A 13,548-nucleotide genomic window follows, 5' to 3' on the forward strand; every position below is an offset into this window, starting at 1 on the left:
CAGAGTCACGGCCGCGTTCGTCATACCGGTTGTTGGTGCTTTATAGTCCGTTATTGACCTTTTGCCATAAATGAATACTTCTGTACTGTTAATGCAAAGAGATCTCAACATGTAATTCTCCAACCAATACCAATTCATTATTTCCATTGTCTGAGACCGAACTCTATCCTCCAAGAAGATAATGCTCGGCCTCACAGAATGAGGTTTATCAGAGACTATCTTCAGAGTTCAAGAGTGGGCATGATAGAATAGTGTGCCTGCAGTCCTGACATCAACCCCATTGAACACTTCTGGTGTCAGCTTGGGTATGCTGTTCGTGCAAGAGTCACCAACACTGACACATTGGCTGACTTGCAACAAATGCTGCTTAAAGAATGGGATACCATCCCACAGCAGTACGTGACCAAGCTGGTGACCAGCATGAGGAGGAGGTATGGTTCTCAGATGGTTCTTCCACATGCTACCAAATGAATAAACCATTAAATTGCTAATATGCCTCTTCAGACTTCAAAAATTCAATCCCATAAACTGCACCAAACAAGATTCAATAGCAGAATACTTTCTTTTGCATTGGGAGAGAAGATTTTGCAAGTTTTTCATGGGCACAGCCCACATGGTCAACTCTGCTGTTCAGCCCACAAATGCATTTTCCTTAAACATTTAGCACCACTAAGGGGGAAATAAACAGGGTTTCCAACCATATACGATTTATTGCCAAAAAGTGTGTAATCGACCAATCACACCCAGATGATTGTGCAGAGAAATTAATTCCCCCTCCGCATCGCTAGAGGGGGCTAAAGCGCAGCTGTGGCTCTGCTTTTTTTTACCCGGGTCACCGGCAGTGAACAGCACAGCAAACATGGCTACCTCCGTGAGGAAAGCAGCTCACGATATCGAAGCGCGAAAACGGACCGAAGACGTGATTCTGTCGGAGGGGATCGACTTCGGCTCCTTGCTGCTGTCTCAGCCCGTGTTGGACGGACTGTCCGCCGCGGGATTTCAGAAGCCGTCTCCGATCCAGCTCAAGGCGATCCCGCTCGGCCGCTGCGGACTCGGTGGGTGCAAAACAAAACTGCGGGAGGGTCCACATGTGTGTGTGCTGGGGGCAGGAATATTAAAGTTTTCAGTGTATAAAGCTTATAATTGATTTTATAAGAAGAGCAACAAAATACCTTATGTATGCACGCGAAATAAAACCACTAACTTACATTAGTGCATTTACATACATCAGGGATCAGAATCTGTCTGTTAACCATCAGTTATAATTTGCATGTCTGCTCAGATACATGACTGGCACTATAGTTAAAAAATATTTTTTTTATTATGATTTTTATTTTATTTTTTTTTACAGCTTTTTAAAGTATTTTAATTTTTTGTTGTAAAGCGTACTGGTCGTAAATATTTAGACGCACATGATTAATGTGATGTGACATATTATGCCTCATAAATCCATCTATCCATTCATTATCGTCCGCTTATCCAATGCATCTCCTCATAAATATGAAATGAAAAAATACTGTTATCACTATTATTACTGCAATCAAAAAACACACTTATGGGCAAATTTATGCAGATTATTAATCTAGGACATAAAACTTGGCTGTGGGTAATCAGGTAGCGCATCTACTAACTGGGAGGTTGGCGGTTCGATTCCCAGCTCCTCTAGGCTTATTAAAAGAACGTAATGTAAAAAGGTTATTACATTTGATATCATGGCAGTAGAGACAAACCATCGTGTATCTGATCTAAAAATCTGTTTGTACAATAGCTGGGTGTGTTAGAGTTAGGTTCGTTAGTATTTGGACACTGATGCTTTTTTTGTGAATTTTAAATCAAATTGTCAAAATGTATTTGAAGGGAAAACGTTCAGCTTTAATTCAGAGGTTTGACAAAAGGATGAGCAGTAAGACCCCAGACCCTAAACAGCTGGTTTAGGAAGAATTCCCACTTTCTTTGCCCTCTGAAACTCTCAGGTTGCTTCTGCTGTATGCTCTGAGTCATTTTCCGTTTGCATTGTGATGCAGTGCTCCATCAGTTTTGCAGCACTTGGAGGAATCTGAATTCCCCTTTACACTTCAAGGTACATCCTGCTCCTGCTACCAGCATGCACATCGTCAGTAAACACTCGAGGTCCAGATTCACAGGCAGCCATGCATCCCTGCGATTTCACAGTCGTAGTTTGTAACATTAACTCCGCCCTCTTTGACAGATGGTGCCTCTGATTCTTGAACACTTAACGCAATACTTCTGTTGAACCCCTTGAAATAAGTTGAAAGTCACATCTTCATGAAATCCACTGTGAGGTGTACACAGGGAAAAAGAACTTTGTGTAACTGTCCGAATATTTATCGACTAACTGCAGAGGTCTGCTATATTATTAGTTTAGAAAAGGGTTTAATATGGCCCCGCAACTTCAGCTGTACTCCAAAAATTGTTTTTACTCTGAATAATTCAATCATGTATTACATTTTAATGTAGTTCCTTATAAAAATTCTTCATACAAAATCAAATTACACATTTTCAGCTTCTATCTGTTTCAATAATATGTATTTCATCTGTGTAATATTCTGGATATTCATAACTGAGCTATATATTAGAGAGTTTCTTCTATTTTGTGAACTTTTAGTTCGGTCGGTTACCGTTGTTATTGTCTTGGAGCAACTGTAACCACATAATTCTTTAGGGAATAATAAAGGATTCTGATTATGATATCTGATGAGTCCAAATCTAGTTGAATTACGAAACAGTAGAGCAGCTTAGCTTGGGTTAAAAATGCTCATCGGATGGACTCCTTTTTAATCCTCATAGCTTTCATGGTATTGGAAATGGTGGCAAAACATTATTACTATTTTTAGTAATATCGCTTTTGTTTTGTTCAATAATCACAGAAATTTATTGTTAGAAAAATCAAGTTTCCATCTACTGTAGCTGTACTACACTCAGACTGTACACTGACTTTTGTTGTGAACTTGCCTCAAAGCCGTGGTCAAATGTGAACAAATCTTTTAGTTTTAAAGGATATTTAAAAGTATTTTATTTTGAAAAGCTCGAAACAACTACATTAGTTGAAAAGTGGTCATTTTTTTTTTAATCATTTGCAGAGAAAACAGTTTAAGTACTTTAGTCCTTCTTTTGACTATCATAGATACCACAACTGTTCATCATGATGCTAAATCACTCTTGGGGATCAAAAGCGTTTATTGCTTTTAAACATTTTACAGCCTTTACGAGGTACAAATTCAGAATAGTTGCTTTCCACTTGGAGGTTGCCCGTGTGTTGAAAAAGCTCTCGGCTGCAGTGGTGATGCAGAATGTGCTTAATTTCATTGTACTTGAGGTAAACACTTGTTAATTTAAACCATGGTGGGAGACAATTGATTTGATGCTAAGTATTAGGCAGCAGTACTTCACCCAGTCATGGTAATTAACTGCTGATGCCAAAACTGTCATTTGCCAGCCCTGTTGTGCATCGCTCACTGAGTCTCTTCTTTTAGATTTGATTGTGCAGGCCAAGTCTGGGACAGGAAAGACATGCGTGTTCTGCACCATCGCCCTGGACTCTCTGGTCCTGGAGAATCCTTCAACCCAGGTCAGTGTAATATTTGATTATGAGGATATGACCTACGTTTGCTCTCGGATGGTTAAAGTAAAACATCATCAGAAGAGGGAAAGGGGAAGTTTTATTATTTAATCATTTCATGACCAGCAGATGGCCTTCTGCTGAATTTAAGCTGCTTAGTGTCAAATGCATGAATGAAAGGGAAGAATGATTGATAAAGACGAGGTACACCTGGTCTTGTAGAACAAATGTAATCTTATTAGCTCTGGGGTCTTACTGTTCATCCTTAATCTTCTCCCAATCGAGTATAAGCCTTTTTGTTTTTTTCATTTTGGACACTTTTCCCTCCTGCAGGTTCTCGTGCTGGCTCCGACACGTGAGATAGCAGTGCAGATCCACTCGGTGGTCATGGCCATAGGCTGTGCCATGGAGGGCCTGGAGTGCCATGTTTTCATTGGCGGCAGGCCTGTGAGTCAGGACAAAACCCACCTGAAGAAGTGTCATGTAGCCGTGGGCTCACCTGGTAGGAACCCGGGATAGTAGTCGGCAGTGCCACGTCACGTAATTGCCACGCCGCTGTTGTTTTTGTTCGGTAACAGTGTTCCGGTTGTGTGCTCAGGTCGCATCAAGCAGCTTATTGAGTTGGGCATGTTGTCAACGGCCAGCATCAGACTGTTTGTTCTGGACGAGGCAGACAAGCTGCTGGAGGAGGGCAGCTTCCAGGAACAGATAAAGTATGAGGATACAATTTCTGTGATTATACTCCTATTAAATGAGCAGCAGGCCGCTGTAGCGAGCAAGCAGTACATTTAGACTGAAGCCGTTTATATATCGTATCGTAACCACATTTACAAACCAACATAACCTAAAGTTCACCCATCATCCTGGTCCTCTTTAGCTGGATCTTCTCCTCGCTGCCTGTGAACAAACAGATGCTCGCACTCTCCGCCACCTACCCAGAATCCCTTGCTCAGCACCTCACCCGCTACATGAGAGAGCCCACCTTTGTACGGCTAAATCCAAGTGATATGGGCCTGAAAGGTAAGACCCACTTTAATAGATGGAAAAGATAAAGATTCCTGAGTTTTGGCCTCTCTTGACATTTTCTAATGTATTTAAATTGCTGTCATAGCAACAGAGACTCTGCATAATAAGACTGCATGGATAACCAAGTCTGCAAACTGACATGTTTGATGGGATTATTTCCTGACAGAAGATTCTTGGGGGATGTGATATGATTGACAGTAATAAGGCTAAGTTAAAAACACTCTTCTCTTCCACAGGATCCTATTTTAAGCTCTGTGCTTATTTTGAGTGAATGTCAGAAAATGGATTTATCTGTAGCTCAGAACTCGAGCCTTTAATTCACACACATCACTGACAGAGCACGTCCTGCTCGAAGGACCAAAGTTGTTAGGTCAGGTTGAATTAATGACAGCATGTATGTCGTCCTTGTGTCGCCCCCTGTCAGGTCTGAAGCAGTATTACAAGCTGGTTCAGTCCCATCCGTTACCTCACAAGGTTTTTGAGGAGAAGGTGCAGCACTTGCTAGAGCTGTTTAGTAAAATCCCCTTCAACCAAGCGCTGGTGTTTTCAAACCTACACACACGGTATGTGATTGCATTTAATGCCAAGAAAAAGTATATTTTTTATACTTGTTTTATATAGAATGCATTAGATCTGAGGATTAATTATTTTTAAAAAAGCTTTCTCAAATGCTAATGCGATGAATTGCTACCACAGGGCTCAGCACCTGGCAGACATCCTGTCCTCCAAAGGTCTGCCTGCTGTTTGCATCTCTGGTAAGACTGCTTTATGTAATGTAATGTTAGGATGAGTCAATAAAAATGGTAATACTGTGAAAAATCAGGTAATTGATTTGAGGCATTTCTATACTGGTATACCAGCTGCTTTTGAATTTTAGACATTGGAATTCATTCATTTCTTGACTTTATTTCTTTGGCCAGGTGGTTTATGATTTGCAGTGTTGCCTGGCAATGTTTCAGTGCACATATTTAAAATGACCTTCATACAGTGTTGTGAATGTGTGTATTTTTAATGCTTCCGTGCCAGCGACTTTCAGTTGACGTTATCAGATTTAATGAGGTGTCGTGTCTGGCCTCTGCAGGTGGTCTGAGTCAGGACCAGAGACTGGAGGCAATGTCAAAACTGAAGCAGTACCAGTGCAGGGTGCTCATCTCCACTGACCTGGTGAGATGCAGAAACCTTCCATCTTTCCACACGTCTACGTGAATTTTTCGAAATCATTTTTCTGTTAGCCTAATAACTTTGAGTAATCTTTGTGTTTCACAATTTCAGACTTCAAGAGGTATAGACGCAGAGAAGGTCAACTTGGTGATAAACCTGGATGTGCCGCAGGATTGGGAAACTTACATGCACAGAATTGGACGAGCTGGACGTTTTGGTTAGTGTGCAGCGCTGCTTTAGAGGCAGCGAGAGCAAGCATTGTTTGACATTCAGCATTTTCACCTTGTCACATCACCAAGTCAGGCAGCACAGGTGGCTAATGGCACCGCAGCAGGAAAATATGTTTGAAGAGAAATTGCATCATTTTTTTATTTTTTTGTAGAATTGATTCTCCCTCCATCTCACATTTTGGAAGAAACACTATTCTTTAGATGTGCAATTAGCTTGATGCGAAACACAGACTAGAATAGCTCCAGGAAAAATATTACTTAGAGTTTACAAATTGATGAAAAGGTTAGTTATGCTGCTTTCAATTTGAGTGGCCATTCACCGGCACATTGTCAACATTTCTCGCTCACTATGTATTAACAGACCTCTCTGCATTGAATCATATCTGTTATTAACCTCTGTCTCTCTTTCACAGCATGTCTTTATCCTGTCTTCCTTCTCTCACCCTAACCAATCACAGCAGATGGCCCCGCCCCTCCCTGAGCCTGGTTCTGCCAGAGGTTTCTTCCTGTTAAAAGGGAGTTTTTCCTTCCCACTGTTGCCAAAGTGCTTGCTCATAGGGGGTCATATGATTGTTGGGTTTTTCTCTGTATCTATGAAGCGCCTTGAGGCGACTTATGTTGTGATTTGGCGCTATATAAATAAAATTGAATTGAATTGTCCTAAAATAAAATAAAAAAATGTTGCAAAGCTTTTTCTTCTGGTGGCATATGTCTTTGACCCAGACTGAGGTTTTTTTATAAATAATTTAGCAAATTCTTTTCTCTCTGAATCAATAGCATTTTTGACCCAACCACCAGAGGCAGAACGTTCCCAGTCATTTGCATTTAATTGCATTTAACTTTTTTCCCCCAGAATTGAGGTTATTCAATCTTAGCTTCTGTATGCTCTCTCTAAGTGCACGTGTGTTTGTGTGCAGCTGCCATCCCATTATACACGACTCTTGCATTCATCTTTATCCCTTCCTGTTATTTAAGTGGGTCCTCATCCAGATTACATTTTGCTTGTAGGCACTCAGGGACTGGCTGTGACCTACTGTTGCCATGGCGAGGAGGAGAACAAGATGATGGCCATCGCTCAGAAGTGTGGCCTTAGTTTGTCTGCGCTGCCATGTGAGTCCCTGTTCACGTCTCTGTGGGGCTTTTACATGCAGCACGCACAACTTTTCTCTTCATGTCTACTTTTGATTCAATATTAATCGGTAAAAGTCATTCCGGTCTCATCTGTCTGCTGTCATTTTAGCCACGATAGAGCCCAGGTTGATGGATGAGCCGTGCGACTGGGATGTCTGCACTGAAGCGTCCACTCCAGACCCAGTATCCCGGCTGTTTCCCAGAGCAGAGAAGAAAAGACGTGCAAAGCCTGACGTCTCTGTGTCTGATTGCGTTGAAGATCGAGCTGTGGAGCCCGGCAGTCAAAGAAAGCCAGAGAAGAAGCATCCAATGCCCAGGCGAGAGGCGGTCTGTGAAGAGGATGCTAGGAAGATATCTTCCACAGAGGACACTCTGCCTGCTCAGGTGACACAGACTCGAAAAGAGCTCCAAGACAGTCTGCCGAAGATCCCTCCTCTCAGCTCGTTTAAGAACTGCAGGTCAAAGTTTGTGACCTTTGAGGAGGCCGAGCGGGACTTCCAGGACTTCATCACTACAGGTCTGGGGAGATCGGTGGAGATCATCAGAGAGTTCAGAGGCAGAGACGATGGTGAACCCAGCGATCAGAATGGGCATAAGGAGTATCTTACACTTGATGATGATGGAGCGCAAATGTTTACACGAAATGTCGAACGGCTTAAATCTAACTTTTCACCTCCAAGGTCCATCTCTGGTTCTTCCAGTTCTGAATCTGACATGGAAGATGATGCGACACTGGAAAGTTCAAATGAGACCACAGGATCTGAGAACAGAGCTGTCACTAAGCCTCAGATTGCAATGACACATCCACCTTCTCCACCCACACAACAAGCAAGCGCCACCAAACCCAAGGCTTATACTCCTCCTCCACTCAGAAACTCTGACCAGACACTGTGTGCAACACGTGGGAGAGCTGTGCCTCCTCCCGATAGCCGGGAATCTGCATTGAGCATTAAATCAGGCAGGCGAACCAATCAGACAGCTCCGGCCCCAGCACACCGAGAAAAATCAAAAAAGATGAAAAAAGAAACTGAAAAACAGAAAGAAAAGATGGAAAGGGACCGGAAGAGGGAGAAGAAAGAAGACGAAGATTGCACTGACAAAGAGGACGAGTGGTGTGCTGAAACGTACTGGAGAGCCTGCTACAGCGCCTGGAATGATTACTACGCCTCCATGTCCCCGTTTCAAGAGCAAGGCTACCAAAACTACTATAATGTAGCCTACAACTGGATGGCAGCTTATCGTATGAACGCCGTCTACATGGAAGAACTGATGAGAAAATGAGTTGTGGATACCGTGACCAGGCTTTTTTTTTTTTTTTTTTTTTTTTAAATCATCCTGTTTTCCAAACATAAAGTGTCTTTACTACGCCACTTGATTCATATTTGCACTTTGGCTAGTATACGTTTTTTTCCCCATAACATGTTGGTGTCATTAATACTTTTCTAATAAATTACACACATTTTGTTTTTTCCCAGTCAAGTTGTGATGTAAAAAATAAATTTCAAGTGCAGTACTGTGTTGGCCTCTGTGCGTCTCTCCTGACGGTATGCCCTTTTAGACTCACTGCTCTAAAATGGATTTGAAGAGGATTACCTGGTAGTTCTTGACTACATTAAAAACCATTTCAAAGATGATCTTTAGTCCCTGGAGTAAAAGCATGTTAGACCCACCCAGGTCCCAATCATCTGCATTTAACTGTAATCATCTTAATCTAGCATGTGTGTTCTTCATATTGGAAGGTGATTTAATCTTCCAAACGCTGTCGGAGTGAGTAAGTGTGCATGTGCAGCTGCTTTATTCTGTTTAAACGGGTCCTCATGAAGATTACATTTTGTTTGTCGGCACCAGTGCTGGCTGTAATTACTGTTGCCATGGTGCCTGGTTTGTATGACTTGTAGAGAGTCTTGAGCCATCCCTCATTTCTTTACATCTTGCTAGAAAAACTGGAAATATGTGCAGTGGTGGATAGAAATATAAATGCAAATGCAGCATGTAAGGCATAAAACATATTTTGTACAATTCTGTGAAGCTGGAAAGTTAATATTTGGTGTGACCACCTTTATTTTTCAACACAGAATGAACTCTCTTAAGCAAGCCTTCTTGTAATTTCTTTGAGTACTCTTCAGGAAAAGTTCTCCAGGCTTCTTGAAGGACATTCAAAACTCTTCTTTGGTTGCTGGCTGTCCTTCGCTTTGTTCTCTGTTAAAATAATCCCACACCAGGTCAGTAATGTTGAAGTCCGGGCGGTGGGGAGGCCAATCCATGACTGATGGTGCTCCATTGTGTGTGTGTGTGTGTGTGTGTGTGTTTCCCCCCCAAAGATGTTCAGTGTGGTTCTTGTGTAATCTGGCATACCTTTGTCTTCTCATTTTCCTTCTTGGCTTTTTGGTGTGAAATAGTAGCTTCAAAATATAATTTTTATGGGCATTTAATTATTAAACTCTGGCATAGTGAGTCTTTTGTCCAGTCACCCTCTGCTCTTGGTTACGTCCGCGCTAGCCCGGATAGATTTGAAAACAGCGTTTTCGTCTGAATACGCTCTGCGTCCACACCATCGTTTTCAGTTATTTTCACAGAGTTGTGCATCCACATTGAAATAGCCAAAAACGCTTACGTTCCAGTACTACACATGCGTGAAGCGCAATACGATTCGACCTGCCTCATTTATGTCTGCCGTTCATTTACTTTGTGGCTCATTGAAACGTCGCGGCAAAAGGTCAAAGAGAAGCACCGGGATTTTTGTTGCTGCGGGTAACTCAAAAGTACAAAGTTGCAAAAGCGAGTTAAAGATTATGAAGAAAAGCTCTCTGAAGCATGTACAGACAGATAGGGCTGTATAACACCCTCCGCTATCTTAGTTTAATTGGTCACTTGACTGCATTACATGACTAAAATGTGTCATCGTTTTGAAAAAGTCTCAATTTTCGCTGTCCACACTGTGACGCGAAAGGACCGTTTTCAAATCTGTGCGTTTTTGAGAGCGTTTTCAAAACGCGTTTTCCTTGAGCGAAAACGCCGTCTCAGTGTGGTCGGGAGGCCAAAACTGAGTGAAAACGATGCGTTTTCAAACGAAAACACAGTGTGGATGTAGCCCTCGTCTCTTTCCACTCACCCACAACCGGTTGCAGCAGATTGCTGCCTTTTCCTGGGCCTGGTTCTACTGGAGGTTTCTACCTGTTAAAATGGACTTTTTCCTTCCCACAGTTGCCATACTGCTCATAGAGAACTGGAAACTGTCATCAACTGGGACTGTTGTGGAGGGCTGTGCGAATGAGCTTATAAAGGGATAAAATTAATTTATTAGTCTGGCCCTCCACACCAGTCCCAGTTCCTGACGTAGGCCCTTATTAAAGTAAACTGCCCACTCCTGTTGAGAGCCTTAAGGTGACTGTTGTTGTGATTTGGTGATGCATAAATAAAGTAAAACTGAACTCAATGGACTCCCAGATTAAGTAGGTTACTATGTAAAGGTTAGCTGATTTCACCTTCAAATGCACTGTAAATATTAGAAGACCTTTCCATATAGTTCCAACACAGCGTCTTCACAGCTTAACCACAGCCAAACAGAAAGCAGCCGTCCCAACAAAAGATGAGCTTAAGCGTTTATCACAGATTTGCTAATTGACGTTCTATCAGGTAGTCAATTTATCGAGAAAAATGCAGAAGAGCGACTGCTTCAGTTTTACCAAAGAAAAGAAAACAATTGAGCAGCTGGAGCTGGAAAGTTATGGTGCTGACCCGTGTGCAGGCTCCAATAGACCTCATTTCCTCCTCTGTTACCTAGCTCTTTTGTTTCAGAACACGATCTTCCTGTTCATCCCAGGATGTTCTCCCCCAAAATTGCAAGACTTAAGATTTAATATTTTGACATGAACACTTGGGTCAAAAGGACTGCACTATTGGAAGAGACGCCAAATCTATGGTAAAAATGTACACACTTGAAAGCATTGATTTAAAGGTGGGTGAAGAAGGGAGCCCAGAGATTATGTATTAGTGGCAGATATAGATGTTTTATCAGGCGTTTCACAGTTGGGACACAAGACAAGGTCATAAATAATATCCAACACCTGACAAGTTACGCACAGCAGTAGTCTCAACAACGACAGGTGGCATAGGAGGGCAAAGCAAAGAGTAAGAGGAAAACTGAGCCCAGAAAAAAAGGACAATCAAAGGAGGATACATAACAGAGAAAGAGAGACGAACACAACAACAGACCTGTTTTAGTTGTTTGTAAAAGAAAAATGAAATCTTTTGACACCTTGAGCAGAATATATGTTTACATATATTTCAAACTGTGTCATTTTGTAAGAGCAGCTGACACAAAACAACCTGTTGTGAAACCGGGAAGCAGGAAATGAACCGCCGTCTTTAGCAAAAAATTGAAATAAATCAAAAAAACGCAGGGAGCCTCGCTTCTGCCGACACCTGTCACACCCTCGTTCTAGATTTAACAGATTCTAAATGTCAGATTTATGCTGTAAATATAAAGACACTGTCTCTAACCCCACTTTTTAAAGAACACTGAAAAAAGCTCTGTCTGTGCTTTTATGTTTTTTAACCCCATGTAAATTTTGCACACAGTTTAACTAAACACTAATACTGCCTCTATGCGGTTGTTCTTGTGTACAGTACTAAACTACCAGCGACAGCACTAAGTCACTGCTAGGAATATCAGAGATAAAACACATCCTGTTCCAACGTGGCAGAATAGGTTCAGCTTTTTGGGGGGTGAACTAAAGCACAGAATCAAGGGACCTGATGCACTGGTATTGTACCAGTATGTTATATCTCCACCTGATGGCTTATGATATGTTTTCTAAGGCTTCGTACAAATGTATATGTTAAACTGCTTAAGCTTTTCAGATGTCTTCATCTTAAGATGCTTAGATATATATATTTTTTAAAGGTTTGTAATATTTGCTGCTATTTGGCAGTAGTTTTAAACAGTCTACGTCTACAGCAAAGTCATCATCAGCTACATGTGAGCAAACACGTTATTACAACTCAATTTCCAACAACGTCAGGATGCTGTGCAAATTATCAAATACAATGCAATTCCTTGTTCTTCGTTTAATATCTATATTTAATTGAAAGTAATACAAAGGCAACACGAGAGGTTTTGAAATGAAGGAATTTGGGGATCAGGCAACAAAACACAACTAATTAGTTTAGTTTGAATTTGTCACGAGTTCAAAGAGTGTTTCAGAGTAAAGATGTGCCAGAGTTCACTATGCCCAAGGACGTTAGGACAACAAGAAGAAGAATATATTTCTAAATAACAAAAACAACATTTTTCATCACCCATTCCTGCTTATCCTTTTTCAGGGTTGCTGGAGCCTATCCCGGCTGTCTTAGGGCGAGAGGCAGGGTACACCCTGGACACGCTGCAAGGTTAACACAGACAACCATTCGCGCCTATGTGCAATTTAGAGTTTCCAATAAAACTAACCCCACGTTTTTGGACATTTGGATCAAGCCAGAGCACCCAGAGAGAACCCAAACAAACACAGGGAGAACATGCAAACTCCACACAGAAACACCCTGGCCTCATGGTGGACTCAGGACCCTCTTCCTGTGAGGTAACCGTGCGAACCACCACGCCACCGTTCTGCCTCTGAATCACAAAAAAAAAAAATATTTTGACGATTTCATGATTGATGTTACAAAATACATTTAAAAGAGTCATAAAAAGCTAGTAAGCTCTTTTAACGAGGACCATAAAAACAATATAAAATGGTCACTTTAAAAACAGAAAACAACAACTACAGGGAGTGCAGAATTATTAGGCAAATGAGTATTTTGTCCACTTCATCCTCTTCATGCATGTTGTCTTACTCCAAGCTGTATAGGCTCGAAAGCCTACTACCAATTAAGCATATTAGGTGATGTGCATCTCTGTAATGAGAAGGGGTGTGGTCTAATGACATCAACACCCTATATCAGGTGTGCATAATTATTAGGCAACGTCCTTTCCTTTGGCAAAATGGGTCAAAAGAAGGACTTGACAGGCTCAGAAAAGTCAAAAATAGTGAGATATCTTGCAGAGGGATGCAGCAGTCTCAAAATTGCAAAGCTTCTGAAGCGTGATCATCGAACAATCAAGCGTTTCATTCAAAATAGTCAACAGGGTCGCAAGAAGCGTGTGGAAAAACCAAGGCGCAAAATAACTGCCCATGAACTGAGAAAAGTCAAGCGTGCAGCTGCCAAGATGCCACTTGCCACCAGTTTGGCCATATTTCAGAGCTGCAACATCACTGGAGTGCCCAAAAGCACAAGGTGTGCAATACTCAGAGACATGGCCAAGGTAAGAAAGGCTGAAAGACGACCACCACTGAACAAGACACACAAGCTGAAACGTCAAGACTGGGCCAAGAAATATCTCAAGACTGGTTTTTCTAAGGTTTTATGGACTGATGAAAT

At 41.7% G+C, this 13,548-nt stretch overlaps 1 protein-coding gene across 1 annotated transcript; it reads left to right on the forward strand.

Moving 5' to 3' along the window:
* Positions 1 to 823: 823 nt before the first annotated feature.
* Positions 824 to 12,643, forward strand: ddx20 (DEAD (Asp-Glu-Ala-Asp) box polypeptide 20). Its single transcript, XM_005914615.3, has 11 exons — positions 824 to 1,055; positions 3,495 to 3,589; positions 3,914 to 4,082; positions 4,179 to 4,293; positions 4,458 to 4,600; positions 5,031 to 5,169; positions 5,303 to 5,361; positions 5,688 to 5,770; positions 5,879 to 5,984; positions 7,006 to 7,107; positions 7,238 to 12,643. The coding sequence occupies exons 1-11, from the start codon at positions 860 to 862 to the stop codon at positions 8,407 to 8,409; spliced, it is 2,379 nt and encodes a 792-aa protein (XP_005914677.1). The 5' UTR covers positions 824 to 859; the 3' UTR covers positions 8,410 to 12,643.
* The last annotated feature ends 905 nt before the right edge of the window (positions 12,644 to 13,548 follow it).

Source organism: Haplochromis burtoni, unplaced genomic scaffold, assembly GCF_018398535.1.
Source record: "Haplochromis burtoni strain Fernald_Lab_line unplaced genomic scaffold, NCSU_Asbu1 Contig_9, whole genome shotgun sequence".
Taxonomy (NCBI): Eukaryota; Metazoa; Chordata; class Actinopteri; order Cichliformes; family Cichlidae; genus Haplochromis; species Haplochromis burtoni.